Here is a 20,741-nt window from a genome sequence, read left to right as displayed (position 1 = left end):
AACCCTCGCCTACTCACTGCTTCTTCTCACAGTATGTACTATTGTTTTGGCAAGTTGACCACTCTGGCTTCTAGTCTAAGTACATGGAGAGAGATGCCATATGGAAGGTAGGAAAAGAGTTAGGGAAGGAGGAGAAGCTGCGGACCACCCTTCCCCAGTTTGTTTAGTTGCTGGCAGCAAAGTGCTTAGGACAGTACCTAGTAAGCACTCAAGAAACATTACTGTCGCTGCTACTTCTACTACAAGCAACCTTTCATGTACTGTTTGACAGAATACATTGTGTTGAGAGAAAATTTTATAATTAATCTACTTTTCTAAACAAAGGTTTTCTAAACAAAAATAGTGGGAATGTATAGAGATTTTTCCTGTGTTGTTTTATAATATCAAGAAGGGTAATATCTGAGTAAATGTCTAGATAGTTAAATTATCTCAGACTACATTAGATTATTCTTTAATTTTGCTGGGAAGATACTCTTATTTTTCTAGAAAAGCATTTAAAATATTAATCTAAAACATAGCAGTGTCCTCATTGCCAAAACAAAATAGGATGATATCTGCTGTCTATTTCAGGAAACAAAAATACTTTTTGCTTGATTGATCAGAGAATCTAATGTGTTGGCTTTTATGGCTATGTTACTACTGTTTTCATCACTTATGTTGTATTGCTCTTTTAAAACTCCAGAGTATTTTCACATCTTTCTCTCTGCTGTGGTTTTGATGTACTAATCCTAACACAGGCTTTGCACAAATGAAAAAGGTAATCTTATATGAAATTAGCTTATTAAACATTTTATACATTATGTAAACATTGCTTTTCTAAATACATGCCTTTTTTTTTGTTTGCCTTAAAAGAAAAATTTATAGAAGCATGTTACCTAAATCAGAGAGAAGACACATACCATTGAAATTTTAAAGGTTACATAAAAAATTGAGCAGCAAGTTACATTCTCTGCATTCTGCAGCAGATATGTTACAAGTTAGATACAGCTATTAAAATCCAAAGCCAAATTTTACTTTCTCCAGTTTCTGAAAATGGCATTTAAAAAAATATATATTTCTTTATTTAGAAATGGGTCTCACTATGTTGCCCAGGCTGGACTCAAACTCCTGGGCTCTAGCAATCCTTCTGCCTCAGCCTCCAAGTAGCTGGGACTACAGGACTACAGGTGCATGCCACTACGCCTGGCTGAAAATGGCATTTATATTGAGTGGGTAATACTAATACTCTGCTTATAAACAGTCTAACTGGACCTTTGTTGCCACAGGATAAGATGATAGAAAGTCCTGGTTAAAGAGACCCTGAACACCAGAGCAACATTTCCAGGAAAATATTAATTTGTTTTAACCATCTTGTTTACATAAAACCAATGAAGTTTTTCAAAAACCTTGATGGTTAACTAAAAGGCTTGTGCCTTGGCAGTTCCCAACCCCCTCTGTCTCTTTATTTGCTGGCATGAATGAGTATGTTTGGATACCTCAAATTTTATATGAAAATCTCTCAACCTCTGGGCTTAGGTTTGCTGTTTCTGAAAATCATTTTTGTGATAATAACAAGACAAATAATAACTATTAGTGTATATATGTGTGGTTGTGCAGTGGGAAAAGCATATACCTGTATCTGTTCTTAACAGAATCAGAATCAGAATCAGTGTTGTTGTTTGGGGAGAGGGTTTGTTTGTTTGTTTGTTTTTAAGAGACAGGGTCTTCCTCTGTCACTCAGGCTGATGTTGAACTTCTGGCCTCAAGCAATCCTCCACTGCAGCCTCCCAGAGTGCTAAGATTACAGGGATGAGCTACCACGCCTGACTAAAAGAATCAGTTTTAAAGAGTTGTGTTCTACTTTGTCCTTTCTTTCCCTGAACAAACTCTGTAAATGTTATGTTGTGAATTGCATTTCTAAAATCTTATTTTCTCTCTTGCTTCTTAGTCAATTGGAAATGCTAAAACAACTAGGAATGATAATAGCAGCCGTTTTGGGAAGTATATTGAGATTGGCTTTGATAAGAGATACCGAATCATTGGTGCCAATATGAGAACTTACCTTTTAGAGAAATCCAGAGTGGTGTTCCAGGTAAGCTGGGCATGTACATATATATACTTGTGTTAGATTGCTGTGTAATTGCACAGCCCATACTTGCTGGTCTGCATTTTCTTTCCAGATACTCTTGGGCATCTTGTGACAATATTACTACAAATCATACTTGGACTGAAGCATGTAAATGATGCCTGTTACGGGCAGGCAGATACGCCTTAGACTAATAATAGTCTTTGGGACTGGGCACTTTTAGGTTTAATGGTTTTGACTCTTTCCTGCAGATGCTTGTAAAAAAGCTTAGTTAAGAAGAGGCCAGGCGCAGTGGCTCACGCCTGTAATCCTAGCCCTCTGGGAGGCCGAGGCGGGTGGATCACTCGAGGTTAGGAGTTTGAGACCAGCCTGAGCAAGAGCGAGACCCCGTCTCTACTAAAAATAGAAAGAAATTATCTGAACAACTAAAAATATATATAGAAAAAATTAGCCGGGCATGGTGGCGCATGCCTGTAGTCTCAGCTACTTGGGAGGCTGAGGCAGTAGGCTCGCTTAAGCCCAGGAGTTTGAGGTTGCTGTGAGCTAGGCTGATGCCACGGCACTCACTCTAGCCCAGGCAACAAAGTGAGACTCTGTCTCAAAAAAAAAAAAAAAGAAGAGGTGCTATGAGTTTAGCCTTGTTTCTCATATTTCCAAATGATAAGGAAGGTATTGGCCTATGCCTTTGACGAATTATAGTTTGAACTCAGTTCAAGAAAAAGAAATTATCCTTGTCCTCTTTCCTTTCTTCTCCTTTCTTAGATTATATTATTTTTTTTACAATACATACCTATCACATAGGATAGTGAGGGTTAAAAATCTTCACAACCCACTTATGAATTTCTATCATAAAACACATTCAGTCACATCTGTGTAGGATTTGCATTCAGGCATATGCTCTTGGTCCTTTTTGACCTGAAAGTGGGAAATACTATATGTTTACAACAGTGGCAGGCATATATTTACAGCTGTACTAAGGGAGTATGGATTTATCAGTGGAAAACTCCCAGTAAAGGGCTCCTATTGACCCATTGCATGACTCATGCTGTGAGACCTGGGGTTTCAGTAGGCCCTTACTTAACTGGATGCTCACTGCATTGAGGTTCAAACACCCCTGGCACTGCCATGTAGCAGTGCCCACAATTTCCATTGCCCGACTCTGTTATGGCTTTGGAAGCATCTGGGACGTGGCAAGAGTCATGAGTTGGGCAGCCTATAGCTACCTTGGCTTTGACTTTGGATTATGCTTGATTTGTGGCCTCCTTAAAATATGATACTTGATTTGTATAGTAAAACAGTAGTCTATTGTTCTAATATCTGGGTACACACAGACCAGTGTTACTACACCCATGGATATTTCTATAGGTTTTTTTTTTTTTTTTTTTTTGAGACAGAGTCTAGCTTTGTTGCCCGGGCTAGAGTGAGTGCCGTGGCGTCAGCGTAGCTCACAGCAACCTCAAACTCCTGGGCTTCAGCGATCCTCCTGCCTCAGCCTCCCGAGTAGCTGGGACTACAGGGATGCGCCACCATGCCCGGCTAATTTTTTCTATATATATTTTAGTTGGCCAGATTATTTCTTTCTATTTTTAGTAGAGACGGGGTCTCGCTCTTGGTCAGGCTGGTCTCAAACTCCTGACCTTGAGTGATCCACCCGCCTCGGCCTCCCAGAGGGCTAGGATTACAGGCGTGAGCCACCGCGCCTGGCTTTCTATAGGTTTTTTTTTTTTAAAAAAAAAGCATCTAGTTTAGTAGCCAGAAGAAAGAATAGGTGAGACATAGGTAGATCTAAGAGAAGATTGAATTTAAATAATAGAGAGATTTGATTAATGGATAAATGAGTTAGTGGATAAAAAAGACAGACTTTGGTCATTCTGGTGAACAAAGGCTAGTAGTGCTTAATACAAAATGGTAAGGCCCACTCCTTATTGTCGTGTTAAAAGATGTTAAAGCAATTCTAGCTGCTTCTAGTCCCCAGGGCTATAGAATATTGAGGATATTTGATATGTCAAAATGAATCATACAGTCAGAAAAAAACATACTTGGTACTGTTCTTCATGTACAAAGATGACCAAAGCATTTCTGCAGACCCTCCTGCTTTTCTAGTTTCTGTGCACTGAACCACTGGACCTCTTATGTAATCATGCTCGTGATCATTGGTACATGGTAATTTGTTCAGTGTCTTCTGTCCCTGTAATAGGTTTTCTCGTCCAGACATCAGTCCCTTTTGGGCATCAAACCTGACCTTGGCCTTAATAATACTATTCTTAACCAACTGAATATACAGCAGAATTCAAGAAAATGATGATAGAATATTAGGGTTTGGTTTTATGTGAACAATATTATTGCAATTATAATTTTTACACATATATAGGAAAAGACTCTTAGGAAATACTAAAGAATGACCTTAGAATTGTACATAATTTATTTTCTATTTTATAAAGTAGTTATTGATTTTAAAATATATAAACTAAAATGATATGGAGGATGTAGTTGCATTTATGGATTTTTTACAAACAACCACAGTAGATGGTCCTGTCTAAAATATGACAAAGATGGGATTATTCTTTTTCAAAGTGTTATGAAGACCAGGAATCTAAGAGGTTCCATTAGAAAATAGTATTGAGTATTGTAAAAAAATGGTGTTAGCTTTCTCCAGAAGCACTGATATCTTATGACTGTGGCCATATATCGAGCTGTTCACTAGTTCCAAAAGCATTGTTGTTAGATATTTTATGTTGAGCATGACCAACACATACATACTGACATATGTGCATATAGACTACAAATCATAGCATTTAATAATTGTAAATAAGTATTAGTAAATTTGGGAAAGGGCAATTTATTTCTGCAAGATAATTACATATTACAATTTTCTTTTATGATAGAATTTTTTTGAGTTTAAATTAAAGTGCTATAATTGACAACTCTTCTCATTTCAAAGGCGGAAGAGGAGAGAAACTACCATATCTTCTATCAGCTTTGTGCCTCAGCAAAGTTACCTGAATTTAAAATGCTGCGATTAGGTATGAATATGACATTAGATATATTGTGCTAGTATTGTTTTCTGTTAATTTCTGAGTTCCTAAACTTACTTGTGAAAAAGGAGCTTATCTCATAGTGAACTATTTATGGATAAAATGTATAAAAATCTGCAGTTGGCTACAAAAAATAACCTATGGGGGAGTAGGGATGGAGTGAATAACTATATAAAGGATTGGCCTTGAAATAATTTAAGATGAGTGTTTAAGATCTTGTTTAAGATGGGTGATGAGTAAGTATATAGGGGTTCACTATATTAGTCTTTCTACTTTTGTATATGTTTGAAATTTGCCTTGATTAAAAGAAAAAAAATTAAAGGAGTTTATCTGATGGAGGCCTGTAAAGGTTTCTGATGAAGGGAATAAAGTGTTTGAAGAAATTATTCTAGCATGTAGATTGGAATAAAACCTTTAGGAAAGGACTATTCATTTTACCAATTAAGATAAATAAACTGTAAACATTTCACTCAATTATTTAATTTTGTTTTCTATTAAAATATAATTGAAAACACAGGCTGCCAAACTCCAGACCCTGTACACTTAACTGTGCTATCACTACTTTTAATTCAGCATGTACATAAGAGAAGTCAAGGCTTTTTCATAGGCCAAAAAACTTTTATTTTTCTTCATTGCAGAAAATGCAGATAACTTTCATTATACGATGCAAGGAGGCAGTCCTGTGATTGAAGGAGTGGATGATGCAAAGGAGATGGCACACACCAGGCAGGCCTGCACTTTGTTAGGTAATGTAATTTTATTCTTGAGCTCTTATGAGGAGTAGCTTTTTGACTGTAGCAACCTTCATTTGGAATATTGGCTTGTCTTTGTATTAATGGTAAGTATAGCTGGGAGATTTAGTATTCTATACAGAACACATTTCGACAGCAAATGGGCACAAAGTGTCTTTTTGGGGTGACGAAACTATTCTAAAATTAGATTATAGTAATGGTTGCACAACTTTTTAAATTTACTAAAAATCATTGAATTGCCCACTTAAAATGAGTGGAAAGTATGTAAATTAGCCTTCAATAAAGGTGTTTAAAAAAACATATTTGAGCTATCAGGGGAGGTAGGACTATCTGTAACTCTTAAATTTTTATAAAATCTCAATCCTAAAGCTAAATGAAATGAGTTCCTGTACAAGTTCACATTTTATAGGTTTGATTTGGGTTTTTTGTTTAGTTTGGGGTGGAGGGGGAGTCGGCTTTTTGTAGGCGGGAAATGTGGCTGAGTTGGCATGGTAACACCGCATTGTATTACATGTAGTTTATTCTAACACTGTTGAAACAGCTCAGATATCATTATCTTGTTTCTGGGATTTAAAAAATGTTGTGTCTACAGGTGAATAAATTAATCTTTAGAACTATAGTCTACAAGTTTTAAAGACAAAATTTTTTTAATACCTCAGAATATAAATAACTCTAAAATGTTATGTTGGTATTTTGAGGAGTCCCCTTGGGTGAGTTAATTTAACTTAAAAGCATTGCTAATCAGGACCACGGGGCTTACTAGACATGCACGGTCTTTAGACCCTTTCTCAAACCTACTGAATCAGACTCTGTAGTTTAACAAGATCTATTAGTGATACATATGCATATTAAAATCTGAAAAACACTACATTACTTTTAGGGCTAAATCCATAAATAGAAAATTGTGAATTTGAAAAAGCCATAATGTCGAAGATGACAAAAACATTCATTATGAGGCCAACTCTCAGTTATACTGTGTAAGATTACATATCTGGAAATAATTTTACTACTTCTATTTGCATATAATTATTTCTAATATTCTGGACATTGTTACCTTATTAAAAAATGAAGCCAAATCTGAGAAAAGCCAAAGACCATCCTGCCTTCTCATTTTGCCTCATCCTTCAGGTTCTGCTCTAATGCTGTATTGTTATGTTTGGACTCTCACTCATCAGGCTGGGGCACAATACCAGCCTGAACACTTCTAATCTTGGGATATCTTTGGCTTCCACTTGGTGTGTGGTTAAAAGAAGTAATTAAATAATCTGACTTAAAACAACCTTTCATTTGGAGTAGAGAGAAATGGTAATAATATTAAGAAAAAATTCTTAAGTCCAATGTGTGGAAATGATGACAATAATTTGTTTAGCACTTACCATTTGTCACATAGTATATTAAGTGTGTTATGTGCATTATCTAATTTAATCCTCACAAACACCCTTGGAAGTATTTGCTATTTTTCCCATATCCCAAATGAGAAAATGGAGGAATAGAAGGGTGAAGTTACCTGTCCATGTGAGTTGGTAGGTCAGTAGCAGAGACAGGCATTGAGCCCAGATTGGTCACACTCAACAGCCAGGCTATCGCCCATGACTGCCTAATGTGTTAATGTCAACAAAGGTGAAAGTACTGTTGTTAGCTATGACACATTATAATGAGCATAACATTTGGCAATGTTTAAGAATTAACAATAGGCTTAAAATTGTCTACTGTAATTTTTCAGTTGCTATCCTGAAATTAATCACTTGTTCATTTAATCTATTGTTTCAGGAATTAGTGAATCTTATCAAATGGGAATTTTCCGAATACTTGCTGGCATTCTTCACTTAGGCAATGTTGGATTTACATCTCGAGATTCAGACAGCTGCATAATACCTGTAAGTTCAGAACGAGCTTAGTGGGATGGCAGTTTAATTCTGTTTTAGTTTTATAGATGCTTTATAGTAGCAATATAGTTTGTCTCTCTATTAACATTATCAGAAAGATAATTATCAAAGAGATATATTATCCAAAGGAGAAGCATGAACTGAGAATAAAGAAATATGGATTCTAATCCCTGGTACACAGTGATATTGTGTGTGTATGTGTGTGTGTGTGTGTGTGTGTGTGTGTGTGTGTGAGAGAGACAGAGAGATGGATGGATAGATGAAATTAGTGACTATGATATACATGGCTCTACAAGATCAGAAACTCATAGAAATTAGAGCTATGAAGGAATATATCATGCTCCTGCTTAAATCCTTCAGGACTGCCCCTGCCTTCAGGAACAGGCCCAACACCTTATTTGGCATGACATGGGAGGCCCATCATGATCGGCCCCTGACTTCCTATTCAGCTCCTCTCTCACCACTTCTCATTCTTCACACTCCAGCCATTTCCATGCCAAGCTGCCTCCCTCTCCTGCCTTAGCTCAGATTCTCTCTGCTGGGGTAGGTTGATTGCCCTTCTTCTCTGGCTAGCTCTTAGGCACTTCTAACATGCAGATCTGGTAGCATCTCTTCTTAGATACATGCTCCCCCTTCTGCTTTCCCTTATAGTAGCTCAAATCACATTGTTCTGTAAAGGTCTCTCTTGCTTGCCTTTACCCACTAGGATTTCAGATCCTTGTGGATGGAGCCATACTATTTATTTTAGTATTCTTAAGGCCTTAATTTAGATGGTTTTTATTCAACTTATTCTTGGTTGCCTTTTTTGGATCTATAGCCCCTTTTGTAAAAACAGATTATCTACTCCTATAAGAAAAGAATCTATTCCCTGCCTTTTCTGTATGTAGTAGTTTTGTGCTACATAGGATGTGTGAAGCATAATGTCAAATAAATGACTTTATGATTTGAAGAGAAACTGTATTCAATATTTATCTATTAGTCAAAGGGCCAAGATCTAGATAAGCAGGGAGTTTGGTTTACAGAAATCTTGATCCTCATGGATTCCTTTATGGATAGTTGATGTGTAATTTTCCTAAGCCATGGTTCTTAATTTTAGATGCATGATTCCCTCCCCACCCAACCTCTTCTCCTAATGGCATTTTTTTAAACACAAAATGATGATTCTGATTTAAACCTTGGTTTTTTTCTAATGAAATATCACTAGCCTTTTTAAAAACAGTTTTGTTGAGATATAATTTACATAGTATACTCATTTAAGCTGAACAATTAAATGGTTTTTAGTATATTCACAGATATGTGCAGCCATTACTGTAATCAGTTTAAAATATTTTCATTACCTCACAAAGAAACCCAGTACCCTTTACTTATTGCTTCCTTATGCCCTCATTCTCCCAGGCCCCATGGTTTCAGCAAAACCATGAATCTATTTTCTACTGCTATAGATTTGCCTATTCTGGACATTTCATGTAAATTGAATCATAAGTATTCTTGTGACTGGCTTCTTTTAAAATCCATTCATGTTGTAGCATGTATCAGTGCTTTATTCCTTTTTATGTCTGAGTAATAGTCCACTATAAGGAGATACCATATTTTGTTTATCCATTGGTTAGTTAATGGATTTTTGAGTCATTTTACCTTTTGACTATTATTAATTAATGCTACTCTGATCATTAGTGTACAGGATGGATTTTTAAAAAATAAACTCATTGATTTCTGCATCACCATCTTTGCCCATGTCAACTTTCCCCAAATGTCAGGATTCTCCTGATCAGGGAAGTCATCATTAATGTTAAAAAGTATATCATTTCACTATGAGTCTTCCCTAAAATTTCAATGTACTGTTTCGTATTTGAGATGTATAGACATTGTTTTCTTGAAGGAAGAGTACTTATACCTTATGAGACTTGTCCAGAAGTTACATCTGTCAAGTTCCTCTTAGAATTCTGTGATTGCTTTTTTCTAATCAGCAATTTGTTTATTTGATGATAACTATAAGTACTTCAGTTTCACTATTTCGGGTAGGTGGAGATTAAATGAGCTTTCAGTGTTACTGGTAAAACATCTGTTTTTGATAGTTCTGCCCTACCTTGAGGATACCTGCTGAACTTAATGACTTTGAGGTTTGGTTTTCTTAGCCAAGTGGGGTGCAGAAGACAGGAGCAAAGCACAGGACTATAAAAAGGGTACCACAAAGGAGAACCCCCTCCCTAACCTGAGATCCTACATGGGAAACTAGTCATAAACTTGCCCACCACCTACTCCAAGAATATAAAGAAAAGTTAATCTGACCCACACTTGCTGCTAAGTGTTTCCTAAAAATTTGTAACAACAAACTGACCCTCACGCATGTTCCCAGCCTGATTTCATGGTTCCTAGAAGGTCCCAAAAAGCTACATACAGAAAACTAAGCTTAAATTGATGCTGGGCTGGTAGTGAGCTGAGTACCTGACAGAAGCAAATGCAAATCTACTTTGGAGGCTCAACCTTCATTCTAGGCCTCAATGGGAAAAGTTACAGGAAATATTGGCTCACTGCTAAATTATGGGCATAGATAGGCACAAAGAGATGTAAAGGACATTGGAACCCAAGAAAGGGGAAGGGTGGTGGTAGAGTGAACGGTAAAAACATACCTATCGGGTACAATGAACACTATTCTGGTGACGGGCACACTAAAAGCCCCAGCTTAATTAAGCATTATACAAGGTATCCATGTATCAAAAACATTTGTACCTCCTTAATTTTTGAAATTAAAAAAAAAGAAATATTGACTTGTAGTAAAAAATCACAAGTCCTACAATAAAACAAAATAGAAGGAGCTAGGAGAAACAACAGCAAAATCAGGACTATAACCTACTAATAAGGACAAAAAGAAGTTAACAGCAGATTTGACACAATTAAAGAGAAAACAGATGAGCTAGAATAGAAGATAGATGTGAAGAAATTATCCAAAATGCAAGATAGGACCAGAGATACTTAAGAGAGATGAAGGATAAAGTACTAAAGTCTGATTTTAATCTAATGAGAATTCCTAAAGGAGAGAAGAGAGAGAATGAGGCAGACATAATATATTCAAAGAGATAATTGCTAAGAAACTTTAGAACTTGTGAAAATGACTAAACCATAGATTTAGAAAGTCCAAAAAATCCCAGTTAGGGTAAATAAAAAGAAATCCACCCCTAAGCACATTATAATGATACCAAAGACAGAAAAATCTTAAAACAGAGGTAAGACAGATTTCCCTTGAAGAAATACCAGTTAATCTGATAGTTCACTTCTCAGCTGCAACAGTAGGAGCCAGAAAACAGTGGGATAGTATCTTCAATATACTTAGAGTAGAAACTATTTAGTTAGAATTGTATATCCAGTTAAAATATCTTTCTAGAATGAGGGAAAAATAGAAGCATTTTCAAACAAAAACTTGTGAGAATCTGTTACCAATAGGCCCTCACTAAAGGAAATATTAAAGGATATAGTTTAGGCAACAAGAAAGATAGAAAATCTAAGATTCAAGGAGAAATGATGAAATAAGAAACTAATAAAATGTGACCAAATGTAGATAAAATTTGATTAATCAAAATAATAATTATGATAATAATGAATAGTACCAGGGATGGGGGCTCATGCCTATAATCCTAGAGACTTGGGAGGCTCAGATGGGAGGCTTGCTTGAGGCCAGGGCTCATGACTAGCCTGGGCAACACAGTGAGACCCTGTCTCTAAAAAAAAGTAAGAAAAATTAGCCAGGAATGGTGACATGTGCCCATAGTCCCCGCTACTCAGGAGGGTAAGGCACAAGGATCGCTTGAGCCCAGAAGTTCAAGGCTGCAGTGAGCTACAGTTGCGCCACTACACTCCAGCCTGAGGGATAGAATGAGACTCCATCTCTTCAAAAAATAATAATAAAATAATGAATAGTGTATTGTGATGGGGAAAGGTAGAATTCCCCACAAGACATGTATTAATTACAAAGGGAAAGATAGTTATCTTTATAGTAGAGAAACCTGGCAGACATTCCCTTAACCATGTGATCACAGTTGACATTACCAGTAATGGGACCAATCATTATTGCATAACTTCTGATATGATGCACCAAGGAGAGTGCAACATCAAAGGTATAACCCAAATCTAATCATGAGGCAACATCAACAGACCCAAATTGAGGGACTCTTCAAAATTGTCAAGGTTATGAAAGACAGAAAGGCATGAACTGTTCATATTAAATGAGACTAATGAGACATGGTAACTAAATTTAATGCATGATCCTGGATTTTTTCCTGGACCATAAAAATTTTTTCTTTTTCCACAGAGGACATTAGTAGGCCAATTGGAAAAAATTGAATTAGGTATGCAAGTTAGATAATGGGGTTGTTTTGTTGCTAATTTTCTGATTTTGTTCATCATACTGTGGTTATGTAAGATAATGTCCTTAGTTTTTAGGAAATGCACACTGAAATATTTAGGGCAAAAAGGGCATTGTGTTTGCAATTGACTGTCAAAAGATTCTGAAAAAATAATGTGTATTTTTATGTGTGTAAAAGAGTGAGAGAGAAGAGAAAAGCAAATATTTAACTTTTCTCATAGTTTAAATTAGTTAAAAATAAGAAGTTAAAGAAAATAAAGTGAATTGCCAATTCCCCCACCTCCCGCAAAAAGATAAAACTAAAGTATTGGATAACAAAGCACATAGGTTGGGATAGGGTATTTGGAGTTAGTGTTACTTAATTACATTTTGTTAATTATGTAAGTTAATGCTTCTATTATAAAAATAGTAACAGAAAGTAAACCTTTCAAACTAATAGAGAAGAAAATAAACTGAAAAAAATCTAAACATAGCAAGAAAGAGGTAGAAAAAGAAACTTAGAAAAGGTGGGACAAATAAAAGCACAATGGATAGATAATTAAAAATGGACTAAATGCTCCAATTAAAAGACATGGATTGTTAGACTGGTTAAAAAATTCAAATACGCACTTTTGAAAGAAGTATTCCTAAAACATAGAGGTACAGAATATTTGAAAATAAAAGGTTTAGAAAAGACAAACCATACTAGCTAGAACAAAACTGGCAGAGCTATTATATATCGATATTGAACAATATAGATTTTGAGGCCAAAGGCAGTACTAGAGGGAAACAGAGTCACTTTGTAATGATAAACATTTTATTCACCAGGAAGATGTGATAATTCTAAACTTGTATGCACTTAATGACATAGCTTCAAAATATATAAACAAAAATCACCAGAAACCACAGGAACAAATAGACAAATCTACTATCATAGTGGGAAATTATCAACTTTTCTCAATTTTTGTAGGTGAAGTAGTCCAAAAATGAGTAAAGTTATAGAAAATTTGGACCAAATGGTTAACAATCTTGATCTAATAGAACACTATGGTAGCAACTTTCAAATAGAATATGTTTCCAAAGTGCTGATCTACTTCTCAATAATGTCAAATCATATATACATATATATAATACATTTAAAATGTATATACATAGCTGCTTATTTAAAGAAATTGAGCTAGGCTGTTAGCAGTGGTGCTGATTTGTGTCTGAAGTGATTACTTGGGAGGAAGGGGGATGAAGAAGGAAGGGCCGTTTAAGGGAGAAGGGTCAGGGATGAGAGAGTCAGGAGACCCAGGATCTCATGGCAACTCTGACATCAATTGGCCATGTGATTTTTAACAAGCTATTTGTTCTCTTGGATTCTATTTCCTCCTTTATCAATTAGAGACCACAATGTTCACCCTGCCTATTCCCCAGGAATGTTATCTGATTTAATAGATATTAATACATATCAGTGAAGATGTTGAAAAATAAAATTCACTAACATGGATTAAATTAAACAAGTATTTATTGAACACCTACTCATGCAAAGCTCATGGAAGACATTCTAGGGAATACAGGGATATGTAAGTCACTGAAGAGATTCTAATCTAAGAAGTCTCATAAATAACTATCAAGTTTAAAACCCTTCAGTGCCCTCCCACTGCTCTAAGGATAAACACCAGCCATGGTGTAGTCTCTGCCTGTCTCTCTGGCTTCATCTTACACATTTTCTCCCTCACTCAGTTTCCATTCCTCCTACTGGTGGTTTCCCTTCCACCACAGAACTTTTTACAGCTGTTTCCTGGGCTTGGAAAACCCTTTCCTTCTTCTTTCACCCAGTTATCACCTTCAGTTCCTTTAGTTCTCTGTTCTATTTCTGAAGGCAACTTTCTCCTGCCTGGCTTGATAGAGCACACTCCTCTCACATGGACTCTGAGCATAGTGTCCTTCTTTGTGGTAGTCTATGTTTTAGGGAGCAATAATTTGGTTAATATCCACTTCTCCTAGTGACTGTGAGCTCTAGGAGGGCAGAGACGATGTCTGTTTTTATTTTCTGACACATAATAGGCACTCAGTAAATGTTTGTTGACTAGCTGACTGATTTTCTGATTGACCGAATGAAGGCTTCCTAAGAGAGTTACAAACAAATACTATAAAGAGTCAAAGGAAGAGGTAATTTTTGAAAAGAGTCCTAGAAGAGATTGCAAAATGCCACCTAGATGCTGGTTTGATGGATGAATGTGGTTATTATTGCTAATCCACTTTGAATGATCTTGGTGTTTATTATAACAAAGAAATTGCTGAGTTTTATTTGTTAACTCTTTGTTAACATTTTCCAGGAAATTCTTATTTGATTTATCTGGTCATAGGAAATAACCCATTCTCTTTTGATAGCCCAAGCATGAACCTCTCACCATTTTCTGTGACCTCATGGGCGTGGACTATGAGGAGATGTGTCACTGGCTCTGCCATCGGAAGCTGGCTACTGCCACAGAGACATACATCAAGCCCATCTCCAAGCTGCAGGCCACGAATGCCCGTGATGCTTTGGCCAAGCACATCTATGCCAAGCTGTTTAACTGGATTGTAGATCATGTCAATCAGGCCCTCCATTCTGCTGTCAAACAGCACTCTTTTATTGGTGTACTGGACATTTATGGGTAAGTATATTTAGCTTGCTGGTCTTCCAGAGAGCATTTCTTTCTAGGATGTATCTAGTAACTCTAAATGGGTATTAGATTCTGTCTCCTTTTAGTAAAGAGAAGGGAAACCCTGCCTATGACAATTGAAGAGTAACTTAATGATGATACAAGTCCACGTTGCTTAAAATTTAACTAAAAAAAAATTAGTTCAAATCTGTAGCTAATTTACTAAGCTAGCAGGTGGAATTATTGGTTTTCAGACTCTCACGTGGTAAATTATCACTGAATTTCTAAGTATATAATTTAATTTACTAGTTTGCTTTCCCTGAGTACCTTTCTTTAACTGGTAAAACCTTTCTTGCACATTTGTGCTTGTTTGGTACCTAATTTTTCATCTTCTGGTTCAGCTTTTTGAAAGAACCTATGAGATCTCTATTTTTATTTCCCTTCTATGTATGTGGCTTTATCATAATTCTGTTATCCCCATTAGGGGTGGATGAGTCCTCTAAAACTTGTAGTGTTGAACATCTCTGCATGATGGGGCCTTTGAAAAAAAAAACCTCTCTGTGGTTGGCTGATGCTCACTTGCTGGGTACATATTTCATGTTACTGACTTGTAAACCTTTATCTTCTATGAAATCAACTTAAGTGTCCATCAGTGGATGAGTGGATAAAGAAAATGTGGTATATATATAGATATATATATACACCATGGAATACTACTCAGCCATAAAAAGGAATGAAGTCATGTCTTGCAGCAACATGGATGAAACTGGAGGCATTATCTTAAGTGAAATTTGGTTCAGAAACAGAAAGTCAAATACCACATGTTCTCACTTACAAGTGGGAGCTAAGTAATATGTACATATGGACATAAAGAGTGAATATTAGACATTGGAGACTTGGGGCGGAGGGTGTGGGATGAGAAATTACCTAATGGGTACTACATACACTGTTAGGGTGATGGTCACACAAAAAGCCCAGACTTCATCACTACAAAATATATCCATGTAACAAAACTGCACTTGTATACCCTAAATCTATAAAAATATTAAAATAAATTTAAAAATTAAAAAAAAAAAACTTTGTCTTCACTGATGTAGAAAGATTCACAATGCTGGGGGATTTCCCATTTCTTTCTTCCTAATGTGCACGTGTTATATATTTTTAAAACGCTGTTTGTTCCTTTTCTTCCCTTCCTATGTTATTTTTTGCTATCACAGATTTGAAACATTTGAGATAAATAGTTTTGAACAGTTTTGCATAAATTATGCAAATGAAAAACTACAGCAACAATTCAATATGGTAAGAATTTTCTTCCTTGAATAATATTCCGCTATAAATTATTCTCTTGAGTTCCTACTCTTTGTTTAAAGCCTGGTTCCTGAAATGAAGTTGTGAATTATAATTCTTTCATGGGGTTTAGAAAAACTAAATTGCCGAGGAACTGATGATTCATAAAATGATGCAATATTAGAAAAATTTTTTATGATCCAGGTGGAATGCAAGGTCATCTTTGGATTGCTGTCTGATAATTATGAAAATTTAAGGCAAATAAATTGAGAGAAGCAGGAAGTGTGTTAGGTAGTAGCATAGGGAGTATGAACGTTTGAGCCTAGGGATATCCTTCAGTTTGTTATTCTGTGGAGTTAGGACTATCTTAACTCCTATTTGCTGTATTAGCAAGATGTCAGAACTAAAAATCAGAACTTTACATATTCTCTTTTCAACAGCCAGAGACATTCACTGAGACAATGGCAGTGAGAATATTTTGAGAGTAGCTTTCGTAAAGTAGTAATATTAAATATCTTAGAGAATTATCATGATGGAAGATTTGCACGTGCTTAAAAATGAGGGGCAGTAGACTGTAATGGTAAAGGGCACAGACTCCAGAGGTGAACTGCCTGGGTTGGAGTCTGCTCTGCATTGGTTTCCAGGAAACCTTGGGCAAGTTAATTGACTTCTCTGGGTCTTAGCTTCCTCAGCTGTAAAATGGAGATGATAATTGTTCCTACTGTTTTATGGATTAAATGAATTGGGATATGTCAAGTGCTCATCATGTGCTGGGCACAGTTCTAAGTGCAAGATTAAGGATAGTTATTAGTATTGTTGGAAGAAGATATTAAAAATGAGTCACCCATAGGAATTGGAAGATAGAAGAGAGCTGAAGGGCAGGAAAGGTGCCTTTAATATCCTCATCTTATGAAGAGAGAGGTCAAGTGGCATGATTTATAGTTGATGAATGAAAAATAGAAATTTAAAGACAAAGTTTCAAAGTCAATAAAAATCAAAAGAGGATCTGAAAATGGTAATATTGGGACAATAACAGAGGAGCAGTGGGGAAGGTGGTATGTGTAAATTTAGTCTCATTTATCACAAAATCAATAGATAATCTTTCAGATTGAAATAAAAAAGTACTGGGAATGATTGTATGTGGAATAAATAACATAAAAAAAGAGAATAAATAAAAGGAGAAAGTAGCTGATAAGCATATTCCTTAGAAATATGTAGGTAAACATCAGAAGCAATAGTTAAGGGCATTAAAAATGATTGCCTCTAGGGAGTGAGACTGGGGTTGGAGAGAGATGGCACAAGGGATTGTTGGTTGTCATTATAAAATCTTTTAGATTGCTTGATTTTTTAAAATATTGTATATGCTTTGAAAAAACTTGAACCATCTTTGTTTAAGCAAATTAAGCTGCTTATCACAGTGAAATAATATAGAGGTGCTCTTAAAATCTTAGACTTATAACTGTTTCCATAATATGATCGGTGTATATTTCACCTCTGTGTAAGGAACGTTATAAAAACCTATCAGAAACCAAACTGAGCATTATCATTTCTCAAGGTTTTTCTGAATTTCTTAATACTTTAATCAACGCCACAGCCTTCCACACTTTCTTGGTATATTTCAGTATGAAGTGACTGGAAATATGAGGAACAAATGCCAGCCACTTTAGGAACTGGCTAGTTTGTTTCTTAGGGGCCTCACTGTCTCTGCATCTGTGTTTCGGTCTCTTGTTTTTCCTTCTCTTTCCTGCTTCCTTGTCTCTATCCACCTGTTTTTCTTTCTCCCTGACTTCACGCACACTTCCCTGTCCCCATACTGCATCTTTGCTTCTCTGCACAACTGCTCCGCTCCCTCTACTATTAGATGACATATTCTTTCCTTCTAGTCGGTATATATTTTCTCTACCTGAAGGTTTCTGCTTCCTCACTCACTTCAAACTACCTGTGAATTCAGCAGTGGTTGGAATGCTCTTCCCATCCTCTTAATTTGCTTAGCTCCCATTCATTTTGGCTTCTTTCGGTGTCAGCTCCCATTGCTAATTGCCTAATTATTTCCTTGTTTCCCAATTCAGATACCTGAGAGAGAGAATCTGATTAACCCAGTTCATTTTTTCCATCAGAGATCTCTGGCCATAGAGTACCTTCATGTACCCATACTGGTTTAGTCAGCTATGACTAGGAATGTGGGGTCTCACAGTAAAGAACATGGCTGCATAGGGCTGCTCCCTGCTCTGGGGCTGTAGGTCGGGGAAATTAGCATGAGAAGCACTGTGATAGGCATGTTTCCTTCTTGGAAGCTTTGCTGTATTGACCAAGGATCTCTTGCCATATTGAACCTTATGCCCATATTCTTTGACCATTGAGCATCCAAAATTTTTGAGACCCCATGAACTTTCCAAACTAGATATAGAGATGGCATGAGAAATAAGCTCTATTTATAAAGTCAAAAACAGTGCTTTTGTTGTCAGTGTGGAGACTGCATATAAATGAATGACATTTTAAAAAATGACAGAGCTCATTGTTTTTGGAAGATATTGGTACCATCAGTCAGGGCATCCTGCTGACATATGGTGCCCTATTTGCCTTCTCATTAATCAAAAGAACAGAAGAAATTTTCTTTCTAACTAGCATGACATAAATATTCATATGGATGACCTTTTCCTACTAAAGCGTATTATAGCAGGTTAGACTGTAAACACTGCAAATGAGCCAAGAGTGATATTACAGTAAGTATAGTATAAAGTGGGAAAGTTCCAGCTGCATGAGGAGAGTATGCATCAGAAATCTGGTAGCACATAAGTTTCATGGGGCATGAGGTCCTATATGGGTTGTCTGGTTATAGCCACAAAAGGCTAGTCTTCCTAGAAAAACAGTAATATGTATAAGAGAACCAAAGGAGACAAAAAAGACAAGTAAAGGAAAGTGGTGGTCATTAGCATCTGTAGAGACTAGAAGTTGTGGTGTCAACCACACTGGCTGGGCAGTGCCTTGAAGCAGGAGCTGGACAGTGGTTGGATTGCCCTTCCCATTTGGGCTAGTTTGGCTCCCATTCATCTTCAGAGCTCAGGTCACAAAGGCTTCCCCAGGGAAGCCTACCCTGACCAGCCTATATCCAAACTAGATGAGGACTCTCATTCCCATAACTCACATTACTTTCCTTTATAATATTACTATAGCTTGTAATTATTTCTGTCTGCCTCTCCCGCTCGTCTCCAAACTCCGTGAGGGCATTGTCCACATCTATGTTGTTGACCATGTGCCGTGACTGGCTCATGGTATATAGTCAATACATATTTTTGCTTAAATAAGGGAATGGAGATGAGAAGCGATGGTGAGGATGGCAGCTGAAGTCTTTGGCAGAAATATCAGTGGACTGGTAGTGGTTGCACCTGCTTGCAGAATAGGATGTAGAATCCAGAAATGTGAGTCATAGATTCCCTGACTGTAGAGAATAATCAAGGCAGACACAAAAGAGCAACCATTATCAAATTTTGAGATGGAGTCCCACTCTGTCGGCCAGGCTGGAGTGCAGTGTCACTATCATAGCTCACTACAACCTCAAACTCCTGGGCTTAAGCAATCCTCCCACCTCAGGCTCCTGAGTATAGCTGGGACTACAGGCATGCACCACCATGCTTGGCTAATTTTTAAATGTTTTGTAGAGACAGAGTCTTGCCGTGTTACCCAGGCTGGTCTCAAACTCCTGGCCTCAAATGATCCTCCCACCTTGGCCTCCCAAAGTGCCAGGATTACATGCCTAAGCCACCATGCCTGGCCCCTTTATCAGCTATTTAAAACATTTACATACCTAGATTTACTTGTTCACCAAGATTCCTGTATAGCTGAGGTTTTACTGTCTGTGGCTTTTATTTGTGTTCTCTCTGTAAGTCATGCTTCTCCCATGAGGTCGTTGTTGCTGGAAGCCATGAACTATCTCAAACTATGTTGGTATCATCTTAGTGTTTCTTATAAATATTGCTTTTTGACCATATTCTTTATTATAATGATCAAGTAATGATTGCTTTTTTCTTTTTCATTTCAGCATGTCTTCAAATTAGAACAAGAAGAATATATGAAGGAACAAATTCCATGGACGCTCATAGATTTTTATGATAATCAGCCTTGTATTAATCTTATAGAATCTAAACTGGGCATTCTAGATTTGCTGGATGAGGAATGCAAGGTAAATATGATTTTCTGGGGTATGTATTCTATCAAAGCAGGTGTATCGAGGTCAGCAGAGAAGTGGGTTCAAGCAGAAATTCATCAGTATATCATGAGATGCCATTGTGGCAACAACAGGGACATGGGTCATGCTAACATTCATTCTGAAGGGATGCTAGACTCTAGGCATTCTAATTACAAGTGAAACTAGGAGAATTTCCCTTCTCTTTTCAGCTAATTCTAAAAATCTGTGAAAATTTGACATGAGATACAATTACTACGAATTTTAGTCGCATTTGCTATTAATTTGATTATATGTAGTACTTTTTGTTCGGTGATAGAATTTATTTAAAGACATGCAAGAAATTGAGCGAAAAGAACTATTTTGATTAATAGTTGTTTTTTATTACTGACATATGATAAGGATGCTTTAATATTTAAAGATGCAGCATGTTGGGAAAAATATTGAATCCCCAGCTTTACCACTAACTGAGTGATCTTAGGCAAACTTACCCTTTCTCTTAATTTCCTTTTAGTTTATATGCAATAAGTTACAACTGACCACAGGTTGATCCTCCTAAGC

General features: G+C 36.6%; 1 protein-coding gene across 5 annotated transcripts in view; it reads left to right on the top strand.

The window, feature by feature from the left end:
* Positions 1-20,741, top strand: part of MYO5A (myosin VA) — a 195,362-nt gene that overhangs the window by 88,441 nt on the left and 86,180 nt on the right. For all 5 annotated transcript variants that reach the window (XM_045529431.1, XM_045529454.1, XM_045529444.1 and 2 more), the window contains exons 6-12: positions 1,928-2,071; positions 5,007-5,088; positions 5,739-5,846; positions 7,623-7,729; positions 14,457-14,722; positions 15,928-16,009; positions 20,037-20,177. In XM_045529431.1, the coding sequence (XP_045385387.1) occupies positions 1,928-2,071; positions 5,007-5,088; positions 5,739-5,846; positions 7,623-7,729; positions 14,457-14,722; positions 15,928-16,009; positions 20,037-20,177 (930 nt within the window). The remainder of the gene's footprint in view (positions 1-1,927; positions 2,072-5,006; positions 5,089-5,738; positions 5,847-7,622; positions 7,730-14,456; positions 14,723-15,927; positions 16,010-20,036; positions 20,178-20,741) is intronic.

This window comes from Lemur catta, chromosome 1 (assembly GCF_020740605.2).
Source record: "Lemur catta isolate mLemCat1 chromosome 1, mLemCat1.pri, whole genome shotgun sequence".
In the NCBI taxonomy this organism is placed as follows: Eukaryota; Metazoa; Chordata; class Mammalia; order Primates; family Lemuridae; genus Lemur; species Lemur catta.
Note: the sequence above shows the minus strand (reverse complement) of the source record. Positions and strands in the feature narration are given on the sequence as shown.